Raw genomic sequence first — 19,454 nt, 5'->3', positions numbered from 1 at the left:
CCAAGAATAAGGGCCTACATGGTTGTTTAAGCTCTATGGGAGAGATGTACAGCTCGGCTCACATGGGAAAGGAAAACACATGGTATAAATAGCACAAACATCAGTGGCCCTGCAGGTGGGGGATGACGCATCTCCTCGTGTGGTGACCTCACTAACCAATGGATGGGATGGGCCGTTGCTGAGGGGGGTTGCCACTGTGAACCGGCCTCCTCCCTGAGTGCTCCAGGCGATCAGCGCTTCCATGTGATGCTGAGTTCCCAATGATCTTTAGAGTAAAAAACAAAAGGCGAGCCGTTAGAACAAGAAACCAACTGCATTGTGAAGATAAGTAAACATTTAAAAGGAACCCCACAATCCTGTTAAAACAACATAAAAACCATAAGAGCAAATGGTGTGACTTCCATTTGTCCTTAAGGAGGCAAAATGATAACAAAAACAAAATCCATAAAAACAATAAAGAAACCTAACAAACCATCAAAACAAGTAAATCAAATTAACCCCCAACACAACAACATGGACTGGGGGTATAGAAAGATCAGATGTTTAGCTAAAGACCATTTGTTTGGTATGTTTTGTTCTGTGCATGTCAGCTCCTTGATGAGAAAAGAACGCAAATGGCAGCACAAAAGACACAAATGATGAGAAAATAGAGAGAAAGAGTGGATGAAAATGCAAAGAGTAAGAGTGGAGGTTGAGTGTGATCGAGGAATGGATAAAGATGCAGTTAGACTAGCAAAGCCATTACAGCTTCAGCCTGCGGCTTTGTATTACAATAATCAAAACATTTGAGTTATGAGAAATGATGAACAAGACATTTTTTTTGCTGAAACAAGTGAAAGACACAACAAGAGATAATGCGCATGGGTTGGAGGCTAAATGAATCACTGCAGGCTGCAGAAGTCATGATCTAGCCTTCTTTTATGTGTGAAGCAATGAGAGATGGGAGATGCTGAAATGAAGCTCCAAGCACAAGGTGGAGCGATACGGCTGCAGCTCAAGAGGGCGAGACATGAAGAGCAACAAATGAAGCGGGCAGCCGGTATATAAAAGGCAGAGGAAGAAAAGACGGGAGAAGCAGGTCCCCATGCACTGCACACAAGACTCTCCTTTAAGTGGAACCTTTCCTCTCAAAGACATGAGAAGTCAAAACTTGGCTAAATGGCCTTTAGGTAATTGAAAGCTTTACTCTAAAATCCACCTGACATTCTGAGTACAAGCAAAGTAACTCACACAAAATAAAACATCAAATCAGACCAACCATGAACCATGTGATAACTTGTCGTAAAATGAAAAACAAAATGCCAAATGAAAGAAAGAAAACAGGGGTAATCAAAAAAGAAAAACAGACAACATTAAGAACACAGAATGGCTGCAGCTTGCTGATGGAAAGTACAGCAGAAAGTCTGAATCACACACCAGCGGCTGGTCCCGGTTGAGCCTGGACAAAGACTGGACCCTAGCCTCCCTGTGGGGACTGTAATAGACCCTGTCCAGCTCGTTGAGCCTGCCCTCGCTCAGGGCCCCTTCCCTGGGGTAGTTTCGCTGACCGGCCTCTCGACCAGGCCCAAAGTGCTCCCTGTTCCTAAAGTCACCTGTGTGTACCGACTTGGTTGCAGTCCCTGGGCTGTCAGAGAACTCCTCCTCTATACTGCACTGGCGGGTCAGAGTTCTTTTACGGCCCATAGCCAGCGCCCGCCTTTCTACCGGCCCTTCACAGTGAATGACCTGCACGGGCCCCCGCATGGGGCTTCCGTGAGTATAGTACCCTCGATAACCACGGCCTAGAGAGCCTTCTTCCTCACTGCCACAGTCTAAACCACTGTCGGGACTCTTGGTGCTCTGGCGGTTGGGTCGTACCAAGCTGCGGTCGTCTGCGTTGTAGCAGTAGCGGCTATCAGTGAAGCGAGGGGAGGAGCGCTGACGCTGCAGGTAGCGGGAGTTCTTGCCAGGGGTGTGATGGTTGTGCATGTGGGTGTCCTGGGGGTACATTCTCCGCTGAGTGTGCGGCGTTCCCGGCCGGCCGCCCTCTTCGAAACACAGGCGCTGGCCCATGCTGTCCACGCAGTCCGAATCTTCCTCGGCCACCTCGGGGATGCTGTGGAGACGCTTGCTGCGGAGCGACTTCTGCTTCACCACCTCCCTCTGGAGGTCCCAGCAGTCTCTTTCCTCGGCTAAGTCCTGACGCTTGTAATATGCCTTTAATTATGACCAGGAGGCAAAGTTCCACAATTTCACAGTTCAGTTAGTCAGTTCAATTCAAAAGGTTCAATTTAGATTTTTTTTGTGAGGAGGGTTGAAACGTTTTTCGGAGGTTTTAGAACAGGCAGGAAACAACACAGTATGTGAATAGAACAAATGGGGGGGAAAAGACAAAATAAAGACAGAATTAGTTATTTGTGGCAATGTAGTAAGACATGCAGTCTCATTCCGTGAGGAGAAAATGGCATGCTCTGAACAGGAATCTCAAACTGAGCGTGGTTACGGAGGTTAAATGTAGAAAAAGTGAATTTCACTTGTGAGAAATGAGAAATATCCCCCCAAAAAAAGGCATAATTAGTGCCACAGGTGAGGGAAGAATGAAAACATCAATGGGGATGAAATGGAAAAGAATAAAAATACAACATGAAGCTGAGTAAGTGGAGGAATCTGCTTGCACATACTGTTTAAGGACACTTCTGTAGCAACAGTATCAACTGTAGTGAAACATATGTTCAGAAGTAAATGTGACAATTAATCTTCAACCTAACGGTATCTGTATAAAATTATTAGATCATTACTGCAAATATTTTAAAATAATAATGTTTTTACATAAATATAATAAAGGCGGAGGGGTGGTGTTTGATGTGCAACAGTGATTTACAAATAGATGGTGATGACAAAAAGGAGATGCAGCATTTGTGTATTAAAGAGTTAATACACTAATGACTAACCCTCATGAACAACCCTCATAGTAAGTTTACTAATACAAAGGACCAATCAGCAACTAATGTTTACCCCTCACTCTCATAACGTGATGTTTTTTTGTTTGTTTTTTTCACCCACACATGCCCACACATCCCCACTGACAGACCAAATGAAGACAGGATCATGTTCCAACAATGTTAACATTTACACCAACAATAGAAAAATTTGATCTTAGGACATGATAGACATAAACAAACGTGAATATTTCCATTTAAGTACTCACTTAAATGAGATTCCCATATGCACTTGATGATCCTTTGATCCAGTACAGTATATTAAAATTTGCACTTCAATATCACATTCGACTTTAACACTTGTAACACTCCTTTGGTGCGGTATAAAGAGCATCAAAATGCAATGCAAACCATAACAAAACATTGCGCTTTTTGTTTACAGCCTTGGCCCTTTTAGCAAGCGGTACACTAATGTATACACAGCCATTCCCATAAGATCAGCCTTGACCGACTACAGTAGTACTGGGGATGGGGGGGTTGGAGCAGGCTGGGGTGGGAGAAGGATGATTCAGCTAACACAAGGCAGGAGAGCTCAGCCAGGCAAAGCCACGACGGGCCTGGTTATAGAGCCTGAGAGAGAGAACAGGTACCTCTACAGGTGGCAAGACCCTCCCTCCCTCCATAAACCCCTTGTCTTCCCCCACGTCCTCTGTCCTCCCCTGGCCACTACAGACCGAAAGGTGTGCATTATGTACCTTAAGAGTGTTGTGAGAGTTGATACTGCGCCTACGGCCCTCTTCCAGTTGCATCTCAGAGTAAAGATCTTCCTCGTCCTCCTCCATTATGTCGGACAGGTCCGAACCCCGGCTACTCTCCGTGTGGTACTCCTCACTGTGGCTGTAGTGGGGATGATGGTGCTAAGGGAAAACAAAGAGAGAGAACAATGAAGGGAGCATATTGGGTAGAGATCAACATGTTTTAAATTCTTATCTTTATATATTTGTGACATCTAGTGTGCTGGATTATGTGGCAATACTCACCAGTACCAAAGAGACAAAAGGAAAGTGTCTACACTCTACAGAGACTCAGAATACCACAGCACTCCCTGTTTGCACCAAATGATGTCACCTAAAGACTCTGACAACTCAATACAAGTGCAGAAGCAGCTATAAACTCCAGATAGGCGGGCCAACATGCAGAACGCCAGTATGCAGTGTTCACAAAGTTGTGTGTGTTGTGAAAACTCTTGTATAGCTACAATTATGCAAATGTGTTGCCAAAGTAAAATTTCAGGTTACAACTGGCTTATTTAACACTTGGTAACGACTTTTCCTCCTTTCCTTATTTGAAAAGAAATGATCCATCCATCCATCCATCTTCATCCGCTTATCCGGTATCGGGTCGCGGGGGAAGCAGCTCCAGTAGGGGACCCCAAACTTCCCTTTCCCGAGCACACTCAACTAGTCGACATGGGGGTCACCGAGGCGTTCCCAGGCCAGGTTGGAGATATAATCTCTCCACCTAGTCTGGGTCTTCCCCGAGGTCTCCTCCCAGTTGGACGTGCCTGGATACATACTCGGGAGGCGCCCAGGAGGCATCCTTACCAGATGCCCGAACCACTCAACTGGCTCCTTCAACGCGAAGGAGCAGCGGCTCTACTCCGAGCTCTCTCGGATGACTGAGCTTCTCACCCTATCTCTAAGGGAGAAGCCAGCCACCCTCCTGAGGAAACCCATTTCGGCCGCTTTACCCTTGATCTCGTTCTTCGGTCAGACCCAGCCTTCATGACCATAGGGAGGGAGGAACGAAAATTGCCGGTAGATCGAGAGCTTTGCCTTCTGGCTCAGCTCTCTTTTCGTCACAACGGTGCGATAAACAGAATGTAATACGCACCAGCTGCCCGATTCTCGACCAATCTCACGCTCATGGTCCCCTCACTCGCGAACAAGACCCCAAGGTACTTAAACTCCTTCACTTGAGGTAAGGACTCCATCCCTACCCGGAGAGAGCACTCCATGGTTTCCTGCTGAGAACCATGGCCTCAGATTTAGAGGTGCTGATTCATCCCAGCCGCTTCACACTCGGGTGCGAAAACGATCCAGTGAGTGCTGAAGGTCACAGGCCGATGATGCCATCAGGACCACATCTGCAAAAAGCAGCGATGGGATCCGAGCCCACCGAACTGCAACCCTCCCCGCCCGACTACGCCTCGATATCCTGTCCATAATATACAAACAGGATTGGTGACAAAGCGCAGCCCTGGCGGAGGCCAACCCTCACCTGGAACGAGTCCGACTTACTGCCGAAAACCCGGACACAGCTCGCTTTGGTCATACAGAGATTGGATGGCCCAAGAGGGACCCCCCTCACCCCATATTCCCGCAGCACCTCCCCACATTTCTCCGGGGGACCCGGTCATACGCCTTCTCCAGATCCACAAAACACATGTAGAATGGTTGGGCATACTCCAGGCCCCTCCAGGATCCTTGGAGAGTAAAGGTCTGATCCGTTGTTCCACGGCCAGGACGGAATCGCATTGTTCCTCTTCAATCCGAGGTTCGACTATCGGCCGAACCTCCTTTCCAGCACCTTGGAGTAGACTTACAGGGAGGCTGAGAAGTGTGTACCCCTGTAGTTGGCACACACCTTGGTCCCCTTTTTGAAGAGGGGAACCACCACCCGGTCTGCCACTCCTTAGGCACCGTCCCAGACTTCCACGCAATGTTGAAGAGGGGTGTCAAACAAGACAGCCCCTCCAACCCAGAGCTTTCAGCATTTCTGGACGGATCTCATCAATCCCTGGGGCTTTGCCGCTGTGGAGTTGTTTGACTACCACAGCGACTTCCGCCAGGGAAATTGACGACAATCCCCATCATCCTAGCTCTGTCTCCACCACAGAGGGCGTGTCAGCTGGATTTAGGAGTTCCTCAAAGTGCTCCTCCACCGCTCTATTACCTCCCCATTTGAGGTCAACAAAGTCCCATCCTACTGTATACAGCTTGGATGATCCCTCGCTTCCCCTTGAGGTGGCGAACGGTTTTCCAGAAGCACCTTGGTGCCGACCGAAAGTCTCTCCATGTTTCCGAACTTCTCCACACCCGCTGCTTGCCTCTGTCACGGCAGAGGCTGCAGCCCTTCGGGCCCGTCGGTACCCTGCAACTGCCTCCGGAGTCCTCCGGGATAACATATCCCGGAAAGACTCCTTCTTCAGTCGGACGGCTTCCCTGACCACCGGTGTCCACCAGGGTGTTCGTGGGTTACCGCCCCTTGAGGCACCTAAGACCCTAAGACCACAGCTCGCTGCCGCAGCTTTAGCAATGGAAACTTTGAACATTGTCCACTCAGGTTCAATGCCCCCAGCCTCCACAGGGATGCACGAAAAGCTCCGCCGGAGGTGCGAGTTGAAAGCCCGTCGGACAGGGGCCTCTTCCAGACGTTCCCAGTTTACCCGCACTACACGTTTGGGCTTACCAGGTCTGTCCAGAGTCTTCCCCCACCCCCTGACCCAACTCACCACCAGATGGTGATCAGTTGACAGCTCTGCCCCTCTCTTCACCCGAGTGTCCAAGTATACATCATTTCTTTTCATGTTTTGAAAAGAAATGATGTATACAAGATTCTAAAAAATATTTTGATGCCATACAGATGCAGACATAATTACAAGGTGCTTCATTTTGATATGATGGGATGTAATTTCATTCAACTTGATTTTGCCTACATATAGTTAACGATTCCACACTCTTCCCAGAAACAAGTGATACACATTCACTAATAGTCTGTAAAGTACCTACTTGTCTGCCCAACTCTGAGCCTCTGAGGAATTCATCCACCGAGGCTCCTCTTCTCCTCGCATGAGGAGAGTCGTAGCCATCCTCCTCCTCGTCAGAGTTGAGTGGATGCGAGGCGTTACCTCGCTCACTAAAGATGTTCCTTTTCTCAACCTGATAAGAGAAATGTTAGACATTTAGATTGAACAGGAAAATGTATTTCATGAGAAATGGCCAAAGGAGAGGGATGAGTAGGTCAAAAGTTGCATCAAACTCCTCAACACTGTCTAACTTGCAAATTAATTTAAAAATATTTTTTTGCAGATAAATTTAACGATTTGGTATTGGCCTTTTGCCTGATGAAGATCTAGTACAGAAACGTTGACATTACATGTATCTCTGCAAGTTAGACAGTGTGTGGGAGTTTGCTTCCAACTTTAGACATTTAGATAGAAAAAAGAACTAAACGTAAATAGAAGCCAATATGTTGCTCTGGTCTAAAATCATATGACCAAAGGACTACAGTTGAAAATTAGCCGGCTGGCTAACTCTGGCACATTTACATAACTGTTAATTTATTAGTGTGGTCCTTTATAAAATAAAGAATAAGAATACTTGTTGTGGGAATGGTTTTCAAAGCAGGCTGATTTTTAGAAACAAGTTAAATCATTTTATCATCCGGACAGTTATTACCATTCACATAAGGGCAAATCTGATTTCCTTGCTCTAAGCTAGATTCTATCATGTTTACATGAATACTGTTATAATATAAATTGATACAATTAAATCTCCACACACCTGATTTCCCTCGGCAAACACTCTCTGGGCAGCTTCCCTGGCCATGGCCTTGGCGATGGTGTTGGGGATGGGGACTCCCTGAGGCTGTGGCAGAATCCTCTGAGGAGAGGGAGATCGCCGTGGCTGGAAGTGCGGCGGCTCCAGGTTGGGTCCACGCATGTGAGGCAGCGGAGATGGGGATCGCTCCCAGGGCTGGGCTGTCCGCAATCCCACCTCGTGCTCTTTGGTTTCGGGCTCTCTGGCACTTACTAACGGTTTGGACTTGGGCATGGGGTGGCACTGGAAATGAGGCTGGGAATGAGAAGGGGGTTGGCAGACGGGCTGCGAGTGCGGCTGTGCGTGGGGCAGCGTGTGGGGCTGGGTTCGAGGAAGAGGCTGCACCTGGGGCTGAGGATGATTCAGGGGGTACGTTGACGGATAAGGAGGATGGGTTTGTGAGTGTACTGGATGGGACTGCGGGAGCACCATAGTGTGGGAAGGTGCAATGGTTCGGTGGGAGAGGCGTGGAGAGCCCAAGAGATTGTGCGGGATGATGGCCACGGGCGAGTCCTGGGACTCTCCTTGTGTTGATAACGTCCTTACAATGAGTTCCCTGGCCTCCAGACACTGGATCCTGTTTAACTCCACAGTCGTATAGTCTGCTGTGGGGTATAATACCTCTGCTATCTGTATTCACAAAGGAACCAGAGAGTCTTTACCAAAGGGCAATTCAGAATAACAGCATACAAAAGAATTTACTCTGTTACCCAACCATCAAACAAACTGCATGTATTTCCAGCTCTTGTATCTGTTGCGATTGTTGGCTGGAATTTAAATCTATCCAGCATTTTGATTTAAAATTAAACTGGACACTACTATGGTTGATACAACACACACAGACACACACACACACACACACACACACACACACACACACACACCAGCTCCTTGTGGAAAAGGGATGTGATCCAGATGCAGCACCATGGAGCCTGCGTGGGCTGGTTATCAGCATTATATAATTTCTCCAGGAGATGGCAATAAAGCACTTCACATAAAAGACACAGTTGAGAAAAGGCAAAGGCTGCCTTTTTCTAAGAACTGTATTATAACACTTGTTCTGACATTTGGTACCTTTTGTCCCTTTGTGCACACGGCATAGCCAATCACACTGGCACCGTTGGAGGTTCCTGAAGAAGTCAGAGGGGGCGGCTTCCATCTGACCTGCAAGACCCCCGGCGTCTGACCACACTGGACCTGCACCTCCTGGGGCGGGAGAGGGGGCCCTGAGGAGCACAACACACACACTGGATAAGGAGAGAAAAAAAGATCATCTCGGTACTATGGACTTTCCCCAGTTCTATTCAATAACCATTTCATAGCGGTGTGAAATAAAATTATTCTCATTCAAGGTGAACGGTATTATATGTCTCACATCTAAAGTACTATAGACTGCCAAAACTTGTGGTATTACCAAGAATTGTGCTCAAAACGTAATGTATACTGCTGGTATGTGCTGTACACTGAGCCATTGATAGCTGAATGAAGCATTTATATTCAAAATATTGAAATTTGTAGGATGATTTTGTTATATTTATGGTCATTTCTGTTCAGGGTCATGGTGTGTATTCCGAGATTCATTCATATACGTAGGCACAGGTTGAAAAAGCCAAGTTTGCCAAAATGCAGCCATCATTTTATGTATAGCAATATCCTGTTGCCAGATTCTTATTGACATTATTCTATGGAGCATAAAAAAACACAGTTTGCTATTTCCACCATCTGTCAGTGCTGCCTGCATACTAAACAACATACCCATCTGTGCAGTGCTGCTGCTCCCCTGTAGTCATACAGTGAGCGCGAGTGAGCAGACGCAGTCAGCAGTATCTCAGAGCTGCAATGTGCAGCTGTTTGTGTGTCCGAGAATCTCCATCAACGCAACCTTAATCACATTTCTACGCTGACTGTAGGCAGACCACACACACAGTCTCGGAACAGCGGCAGTGGTTGTTTGGAGATTTCAATTCTTCTTGTCATCTTTAAACTACGCCTGTCATAAACAACAAGCTCCTCTGAGAACTGAAACGAGTGTATACATGAATATTTCAGTGGAGCCACTTTCATTAATACTGGACACAAACAGCAGGTCACTGATTTCCAGGCAGGGAAATGGAGGCTGCTCCGTGTGACAAAAATAATAAATGTTGTATCGCTAACAAGTAACAAAGTCGCTTGCGTGAAGAACACATGCCGAGTGTGAAAGCCTAATTGTGCCGCCAGACACTGTCCTCCCTATTGACAACAGCTGTCAGCCACAGACACTATTTCAGATGCCTCTAATTAACATGTTCAATAGATAGATCATTTAATGAACTCTGAGCATACCAACAGAAAATGTCACATCAAACTTCAGCCTCACTCTCTCCCTGTCCTTCCCTCTCTTTCTCCCTCATTACCTCTGTGTCCTCCCTTTTATTTACGCCCTTTCAGCCTTTTTTCTATTCACTACTTGACTTCATACTCTCACTTTTATGTCCCGTTTGCCTCTAATGTTCTGAATGACTTCCCTTATCCCAGTACCGTAACAACAAGGGTTTCACTCTCCTTTCCAAGTTGAAAAAAGGTTAAATAATAACATTCCCTGTCCTCGGAGCACTCATATAAAAAGTGTCTGAACCATGGCTAACTGCACCATATCAATAGATTTACACACACACGCAAACAAAACATGTGTCAGAAATGTAGATGGCTGTGGAGACAATCACTTATACTATATTCTCACATTAAAAGATTTCCCGTAGCTACACAGTCAGGCTCTGAGACCCAAGTTAAGTGCTGGCAACAGCAAAACATCACCGTGTCTCATGGGAGAAGAAATCCCAAAGATCTACTCTCACTATTTACACTAATTTGACTTCGAGAGACACTGTTTGCAGTGTTAAAGCTTCATTCAGCAAGTGCTTCTATGATGTTTTCTCATTGCACTTTTCTTTTTTTTCCTACCATGCCTGTGTCTTATCTCAGCAGTACACACACAAATCCTTGAGGGCAATTTAAAAGTGGCTGGGGAAAAATGAAAATGGCTAAGATGTTTGTCAGGTTTGTAAATGTTGGTATATGGGCTTGAAGCGTGTGGCAGAGTAAATAAATAGATTGCTGTGTTGGATGTAAATTATCAGATGGCTTTCATTGTGAAATATCAGATGACTTTGAAAATACAATATTAGACTTAAAGAACGAGGGGGGGGGGCAGGATAGTAATGTTACCTCTTTTTCATAAATACACCTTTAACACAAAACTTACATACTGTCTGCATTTGCAAATAAACTAAAAAGACTAAAACTTTTGTTTAGTCCAAGCACTCTCGTCAACATTGTTTCCAGCCCCAATCTGCTTCTTTCTCTCAATGAAAAAGCTCTAATAAACCCACTATACACTACCTTCCAAGCACTATAGTGCATAAACATAGAGGGGATTTTGCAGCTAAAGAGCAAGATTTTTTTCTTAGTTATTAAAGAGATAAAAGGAGCTACAAAGGAATGCTGGACTAACATTTGCCAGGTGGCCAAAGACATCCATCCAAAAGGCTAAATGTGTACATAACCAACGATTTGCTAGCAGTTTACCTCAATACGTTTATACAGCCTCCAAGTGGCAAGAAAATCAGATAATGCAAGTTTAGGTTAAGATCATTTATCGCAATCAATTCTCTCGCACCACGCAGTTCAAAGTACGTATTACAGCTGTGGTGGCCTTCATGCTTAAAAAAGCTGGTCTTTTTCTTTTTTCTTTTTCAGGGTGAAGAAGAAGACTCCTGTTCCTGAAATTTGGAAGACACGATACCCATTAGCAGATTAGCAACACCTGTAAGTTTATCATGTGATGGAGAAAACATGAAAGGCGGAGCAGTATATCCTGTCCCTTCCCGGCTAACATATTTCAAGATGGTGCACGAATATGGAGCGTCTACCCCAGTTCATGCAAACAGAAATGTAAAATTTCAAGCCAATAGGAATACTTGGAATTGATGATGGTGGTAAATAGTCATGAAAAAGGACAAGTTTGTGAACAGGCAATACTGATTTCAATAATGAACAACTAAACACGATACATACTAGACCTTTGAATCAATTTTGCCAGTATGACAAAACAAAGAGCCAGCCTTAAGACTCTGTAAAGCTATACTTCAGTAGGGCACTGCTTTGAGCTAAAGGCCAATGTCAACATGCTAAAATGTTGATGTTTAAGCAGGTATTATATTAATCATGTTCACGATGGTTAAAAGTCAAGGGATCAAAAGACCACAAATTATCAGAATTTATCCTGAGGGGGCTATGAATATCTCCACCAAATGTTATGGAAATCCCTCCATCAGTTGTTCATATGATTCACAACCACAAATCTGTGTCGAAAAGGAAATAAAAACAAGAAAAAGTCAGGGGACTTCTAGAGTCATAAGGATACATTTTCTGGTATCTGTACCAATTTCAGACTGGACCAAAGTAGAGGACCGAGCAACCCCTCAAGGGAGCTAGAGACATGTTAGCATGGATAAAAATATCCCAGTAGGTCTAGACTTGAACTATACAACAATACACTGCATAGAAAGAAGTCCCTGCATTACTGGGGGTTTACTGAACAGGTAAAAGTGCTAACGTGAGTAATGTTTTGGAGGCTGACCTGTAGGCTGAGTGCAGAACTCCACAGAGATTTCCCTCTTTTCCCTTTGACCCATCGGAAGCTGCCAAGGCACCTGATGCGGCTGCGCCACAACCTTCACCTTGTAAACTGTCATGGACTTCAGGTTGAAGAACTTGTACTTATAGCCCCCCGCCTTGACCATGTCGTACTCTGCACCATTGAGGAAGATGGTGTGACTGTAGTTGCTGTTGCTGGGCATCCAAGAGAGCTCAGCAGAGACCTGCGTGATGCTGTCCACCCGCAGGTAATAAGGTGCCACCACCACATCCTTTCCCACAAGCAGAGTGCACCGGAGCTCGTCCGACGGGCCCCGGTCCGTAATGCTCTGCACTGAGATACGGTAGGTGTTGGTGGCCAGATTGAGCTTTTCAAGAAGAGACTTTGTCCTGCCCCCGTAGGGGACACTCATGCGCACCTCCTTATCCACCAAGACATTGTAGCCACTGATGGAGCCCCAGCCCGGTGGGACCACAGGAGGATCCCAGCCAATAATCACACTCTTGGCCAGTTGTTTAATCAGGTTGATGCGGCGGGGGTAAGGCACAATGTCTTCACCGACCTCGTCAGTGCTGACATCCAAGGTTCCTGTCCCGTTGCTGGAGGAGCCCAGGAGGTCCATGCCCAAGCTGCTGGTGCTTAGACAGTCTAGTTTACTGTCCGACAGCAGGCTGCTTATGCTCGTTCCCGTTCCCGTTCCTGTGCCGAATTTCAGTCTCTGAGGCCCCAGGCTACTGTGATTGAGGTAGCCAGGTTCTTTAGCCAATGTGTCCCTGTGTTTGGCAGAGGGTGTCTCCGCATCTTGGACAAATTCCACAAAATTGGATGGGACGAGTCCCCGCTGTCCATCTAGCAGCTCTCCTGAGAAAACAAAATAGTATATAGTTTATATTGTGGAGCTATACAAATGAAAGATTAAACACTATCAAGGCAGGTCAGACCTTCATAAAAGCCATCCTCATCCATCGTCCCGTAAACGTAGAGGTACTTCCCTGCCACCAGGGGGAGCTCTGCCTCAGGATGCTCATTAGGCCCGTCATAAGGATTGTAACTACAGCGGGAAAATATGAACAGACAATTCAACTTCCAGAAGTGTTATATTTTACACATATTTCTTTTTACAATTACTCTACATCAGGATTCTTTTATGTCAACTGCTACAATTCCCTAATAAGTACTGTATGTCAAGGTAAAAGTATCTGCTGAATTCTGCTTTGAAAACATAAAGTTTGTTTCTATTTTTTAATCTAATTTATTCAATTTGGTTGTTGCTGTTGCTGTGTGGGTTGCTCTGAGGTTTCCAATTATTTTCATGTGCTGACAGGTAATTTTCCTTACAGATAGAAACAGTGAATCATCATCTAAGACCCCAGCCTAAAGCTCTGTTAGAGAAAGCAAATGATCTTAGCAAGATGTGTCCATGACTTGTCCACATTGAGCAGCCAGTTCAGTTGACTGTAATTTAATTACATTTTTATTGTATACTCTTTATTGATCCCCAATGGGGAAATTACCATTTACTGTTGTTATTACACACTACACACAGGCCTGAAATACACACAGAATACACACACACGCACTAATAGAGAGATGTCAGAGGGAGTGGCCTGCGGTGCCTTGCTCAAGAGCACCTTGGCAGTGCCCAGGAAGTTAACTTGCATCTCTCCAGCTACCAGTCCACCTCTGTACTTCGGTCCGTATGGGGACTTGAACCAGCGATTCTCTGGTTCTTCCAACCCAACTCCCTACGGAGTGAGCTACTGCCACCCTTAAAGAGGTATGTAAAGCATTTGGCCACCTTCTCTTATTTATCACACTCTCTTAGGACATCAACGTGTTCGGGGGGTTTGCGTTCTGTTAGCACAAACCTTTTGTTAATACTTACCCTGAAAATGCACTGAAACTACTCAAAATATTTTGATAGTTATAAAAACTTTTAAGAACTTGTTGGAAACAGCGAAGAGTCTCCTCCTGCACGGACCTGATTACAAAACCTAGGAGGAGGTTGTATTTGTTGTCTGTGTTCAGTGTTTCAGATGAAACAAGATACACTGTGAAGTAATAGTAGGTGAATAAGTAGTTGTGTGTTGTGTGTACATACCTGTACCGAGCAAGACACAGACGAACCTTCCCCGTAAACCTTAGTTTAGACCTGGTAGTTGAGCTGAGCTCTTTGTCCATCTAGAAAACATGGAAAAAAAACTCACAAATAACACTATTTTCAACATCAAATTCTCTTTCTGTGTTTTCACCTTTCACCTCATATTCAGAAAACCAGAGTGAGTGAAGTGTTCAAGCTCAGTATGTCAAAATTATTTGGCAACAAAGCACGTTTAGTATAAAAATGCCAAGATGTTCAGAGATACTGAGGTATGCTGGATCTGTAAATTGCGGTGTGCTCTGGAATTCACAGACAGTCTTACAACAAAGTGAACAAAAAGCACATAATATTTATTTTGTTTACATTTTAACCTCCTGTGCACAAAGAAATGTTTTGATCAATCCCAAATAGTGGGCCTGCATGGATTTGCTCTTGTTCACCCCAAACACATTACTTAGATTAAAATGAAGCAGCTATTCCCCCCAAATTGTTACAAACTGCTGTCTATACTAAATGGTAACAAAGGCATAAGAGAGGTAACATATCTAATACTGAGTTGAGCTCACTTAATGCTGTATATGACTTTGAAATTTGCTTTTACTGGAACTTCACTAACAACAGGATTTCATTTAGATAAACAGGGCTAAAGCTAATCTAAGTTGTAGGGGATTCTTCTCTATTGCAGCCCACATTGTGGTTTTGGACGTTCAGCTTAAAGTTTGTTAGACACATTTCTCTAGATGTCATGCAAAGTGAAAATGGAGAAATGTGTAATAAAGAAAAAGCCATATGGGCCACAAACAGACACTATCAGATACCTCAGAGTGGGAAGCCCGTGCTGGGCTGCTGACTCGGCCGCGAGTGAGGAATGTTGGCTTGACAGAGAGGAGCTCAGGCTTGTCTCCACTGATCTGGAGTGGTCGAATGAACTCCGATATCAAAGATCTGCTTGTTGGAGCCTCATTGCCTGTGGAACAAACAGAACTTCTCTCATCAGATCTTCACATCATCATCATCATCAAGGTAACAGAACTTATATCAAACGTGTGATCAAAAAATAGAGAGATACAGAAAAAATAAACAGTAACATTTTAACATTGTGTAACGATAATTGGCATTATGTAAACAGAAGTCTATTGTTCTAAAATGTTATGCAAAAAAACGAATACAATACAAACACCAATAATAGTACCCATAGTTAATAACTAGCTGATTAGGGCTGCCCCTTTTAAGTCAATTAGTCAACTAATTGGAAATTTTAGGTTTAGCGATCAGAACTTTCTTTTAATTTTTCATGCTAAATGACTTATTTTCAATTAATTTTGGGGACATCTCTGGTAAACATAAGATTAAAAGTGTTGCTTTTGCATGATTCTTTGTGGAGAAACTCAATTTTACAGTTGACAAAATCATTTGAGTGTTAGTCGACTGAGAAAGTCTTTAGTTGAGGAGAGCCCTACAGCTGATTGTATATTGTTTACATATATTATCTTATCTACTAACTGTCTTTTGAAGGTACTACAATTTAAATAAATGTTTTTGAGCAGGTGTCACTTAGGTTGATATCTCACAGTACTGTACTCTTTTCTAAAATTTGTAAAGATATTTAATGAATTAAACTTGATAGCAAGAGCTGAAGGATATTACTCTAAGTAGTGAAGCATTTGGGAATTACAAAAATATGTCAGAAACAAACAGAGAACAGGTTTTGCCAGCTAGAGGCTATTTCTCACTGTGATTGATTATTTCATAAACAGTTTGTGTTTACAGCGGATTAAATCAGAAGCCTCTCTGACTTCTAATTTCAGCTGCAATTCTTTCCATTATGAAGGAACTGACTCCTTTTCCAATATGTTCAGTGTGCAGTTACTGCCAGCAGCTCCCCATTGACAGAAATTATGCATGTATTCAATTGCACAGCGCTTTAGTAAGAGTGGGCTACATCAAGCAAAAGAATATGGTTTTATTATTTTTTGTAAATATAGGTAAATATCCCATAAAATCCATATCATTATATATTTAATTAATACATTTATAATGTATAAACTTTAGTTACAAATGAGATGTCAGCCCCTTGGAAATATGATAATAAATCAATATTTCTATTTATTTTGATAAAAACACGTACAATATATGAGCAATGAGACATATCTGAGTTAAAAAAAAACAAGAGATAAGGATAAGATCCTACCTTTTCCTATGGGGGCAGCCAGTCCATTAAGGAGCTGTGAGAGGGATTTGTTGGGCGACCCAGGAGATTCACATAGAGTTAGGGGTTCAGTGCCGAGGATATCAAACTTCCCGGCCTGGAGCCGGAACTTCTCCAGCTCTTTTGACAGGAGGTTGAACTGCTCACTCTGAGACCGACATTTTTCCTCCAGCTCGCGGACCTTGGCCTGATGGTGGTGAGGGAGGAGAGTCATCGAGAGAGGAGTTAGAGACAGAGAAAGAGAGAGAGACAGATAGAAGGAAAGACAGACAGGGGCAGGGAGAGAAAGGATGGGAAACAAAGGAAAACAACAAAAGACAAAATAAGGAAACCACAGGATGCAGGACGGAACATTCTGCACACAGAAATACTACACACACAGTACGGTAGGTACGTATATGATGCTATGCGTCTACTGTCTACACACTAATAGAACATGGAATAAGATTTACTTTAGGACTTATAACATGTGGATTGGCCATTGCAGAGAAAAAAAAACATGTTACAATGACTTGAAGACAGTATATAAATCGCATGCACAACTACAATTAATGCTAATAATACTGAAAATAAAAAACTTGCGTCTAGGCACTGTGCATACCCAAACTGCAGAGTGGCATAGAGGAGGAGGCTGATAATATTCTCAATTTTTCTTATTGTCAAGTAATTCCTTGAAAAGACCAAAACCAACAATAATTTAGTTCTACTAACAAATATTGTCTGTGTAGCCAAAGCCTGGTACTGTATATCTTATTCCTCTGTGCCGTAGAGCTCCATTGTTGTCCAAAAGCTATTAAAATCACACCAATGAGCCACACTGTTGCACTGGGTAACATGTTCCTCTATTATGATGAACATGGGCATTGTGGTTTAAGTCAATCCCACATACTGTCCAGTATCCTGCTGCTGTAAATACTCAGCTAAGCAATAAATCCATTATTTACTTCTGTTTGGGGAATGTTTCCTGAAGACTAAAGTGCCAAACTGGGGAATTCATTTTTGTTTGTTTTTACGGTAATGTGTATTTGCGACAATACAGAATATCTGTTTGGAAAGATGTACATTGGGGATTAATGGACTTGGGGGAAGTTAGAAAATACTGTTGGTAGTGGTCGTTTCATGGGATTTAGTAACAAAAATAAATGTATAAAATAACACCAGCTGTAAGCAGGAAACCTATTGCACAAACTAACACTGATAAACTGAACAGAATTGTTTGGGCAGGTATAATAGAAATTCCAGGTGCTATTGCACTATTTCTCAACTCACTTTTCAACCTGAAACTGGAACAATCTGAACCGCAAATGCTCTGGAGGACACTGAAGCTACCATGGAATTTTTGTTTAGCACTGCCCAACACACAGCAACGCCCCCTGCTAATACACTATGATATTCTGTCCATTTCATGCACACAGATTCTTGCTAGATATAACATGCTGTTAGCACACAGACTCAAAAGGAATTCCTGCATTTGTGAACTACAACAAGTAAATTAAAAGGTATTAGTTTTAATAGCATCATACAGTTCTCAGCTGTATGACAAGTACAGTTTGTAAAAAACATGCTGAATAACATGCAAAACTACAACAAAAAAAGGATCACATGTACCACTGTTTGGTATGTGATCCTTTGATAAGAACACAGTCTTATAAACTCAGAAATCACTAATATCTACTGTATGCATCAATATAATAGACATAATGAGTAATATTATGTAGATGAAAAACTGAAAAGCTAAAATATCTGCAATACACTAAGACTACCAGACATTGTGTTGCAATTTATTTTACCAATAAAATAGATTTTCTGCATTCATTTCTTGTAGTCTGATCTTTTTATTTGTTAACATCTAAAACACACACTTTTTAACACGTGTTTGGTCTTATGAAGTTAAATTTGCACACCTCAATGTGTTGATGGGCTTTGATTATGTGGGATTGAGGTCGGTCACTGAGGCCCCAGGCATTCCTCTTTAATTGAAGTCGATCCATATTCTGAATCTTTTCATCAATTGTTAAGCAAGTGTCGCTGAATTTTTCTTTATGATCAAGTCAGAAAGACCTCCAGTTTATGCTGTCAGTCATGTTCCAGACTTTCAAAAAGCTCTCTTTGATGGGAAATGTGAAACAGAGCTGAGTGGGTAGTAAAGCCCAAGAAAAGAAGCAGCCCTGAATATTTCTGAAAACCAAAGAGCAAAGAGCAGATCAGATCAGATTAGTTCTGGGCTGATGTATGCTTTATGTTTACCTTTTGAGTACAACCTGTATATTTATCGTGTTTATCATTAATACAAAACTTAGATAGTGATGAATAATTTTGTTTGTAATGTGCTGTTACCACCATACCTCCTGGGCCAAAGTAAACACAAGGGGTACTGTATACCCTTATTGACTATACTGGGAAACGTTAAAACTGTCAAGTAAATAAATAAAAACAATTCTGAAATACCTGCATGCTGTCCAAGTGGTTCTGTATAAGCATAAACAAACACCCATTCAGTAAAAAGAGATGTAGGAAAGAAATAAAGCACAATTACACATGGGATCACTCATACGCATCTTAAAAGCACAACTCTCCTGAACTTATGGTCTGCTTTGACACCCGCACATACACATCAACTTGTCACAATGCTAATAGTAAGAGATAATGGCTTTTTTTTTTTTTTAATGGATTTTATAGGTCTGTGACTGTTAGTTACAATGTATTCACCTTTCTGGAAAAAAGGGCTATTTACACAACTCTGATGTTAAGTTTAAATGCGTACCTCACAAGTCAATATATCAGTCAAATATTGTTAAAAGAAATCTTTATATTTAGCCCTAGATTCATATCATGAAACTAAAAAGTCAAAGAGCATACAAATGTAGGTAGTGCGGTCACAAAGAGCAGGAAATGGCTCTAGGTATACACAGGTCTGCCCCAGGGCTGACTAGTCCCTTATCCTGCAGCCGCAGCAACCACATAAGCACACACAGTCAACCCCCCC

At 43.2% G+C, this 19,454-nt stretch overlaps 1 protein-coding gene across 25 annotated transcripts in view; it reads right to left on the bottom strand.

Moving 5' to 3' along the window:
• Window positions 1–19,454, bottom strand: part of rimbp2b (RIMS binding protein 2b) — a 98,810-nt gene that overhangs the window by 12,516 nt on the left and 66,840 nt on the right. For 12 of the 25 annotated variants that reach the window (XR_004332247.1, XM_032517307.1, XM_032517314.1 and 9 more), the window contains 12 exons: window positions 18,917–18,937; window positions 16,451–16,655; window positions 15,078–15,226; window positions 14,260–14,339; window positions 13,100–13,209; window positions 12,141–13,019; window positions 8,594–8,766; window positions 7,484–8,149; window positions 6,710–6,859; window positions 3,674–3,835; window positions 1,417–2,196; window positions 157–265 (listed from right to left, as the gene is read on the bottom strand). Coding sequence is in view for 24 of the 25 variants with exons in the window: in XM_032517307.1 (XP_032373198.1) it covers window positions 157–265; window positions 1,417–2,196; window positions 3,674–3,835; window positions 6,710–6,859; window positions 7,484–8,149; window positions 8,594–8,766; window positions 12,141–13,019; window positions 13,100–13,209; window positions 14,260–14,339; window positions 15,078–15,226; window positions 16,451–16,655; window positions 18,917–18,937 (3,484 nt within the window). In the remaining variant the exon portion in view is untranslated. Of the gene's footprint in view, window positions 1–156; window positions 266–1,416; window positions 2,197–3,673; window positions 3,836–6,709; window positions 6,860–7,483; window positions 8,150–8,593; window positions 8,767–12,140; window positions 13,020–13,099; window positions 13,210–14,259; window positions 14,340–15,077; window positions 15,227–16,450; window positions 16,656–18,372; window positions 18,647–18,916; window positions 18,938–19,454 lie in introns of those variants that run through there. The other 13 variants (XM_032517299.1, XM_032517303.1, XM_032517310.1 and 10 more) reach the window with 7 other exon arrangements.

This window comes from Etheostoma spectabile, chromosome 5 (assembly GCF_008692095.1).
Source record: "Etheostoma spectabile isolate EspeVRDwgs_2016 chromosome 5, UIUC_Espe_1.0, whole genome shotgun sequence".
NCBI classification, from domain to species: domain Eukaryota; kingdom Metazoa; phylum Chordata; class Actinopteri; order Perciformes; family Percidae; genus Etheostoma; species Etheostoma spectabile.
This window is presented reverse-complemented; position numbering and strand designations above follow the sequence as displayed.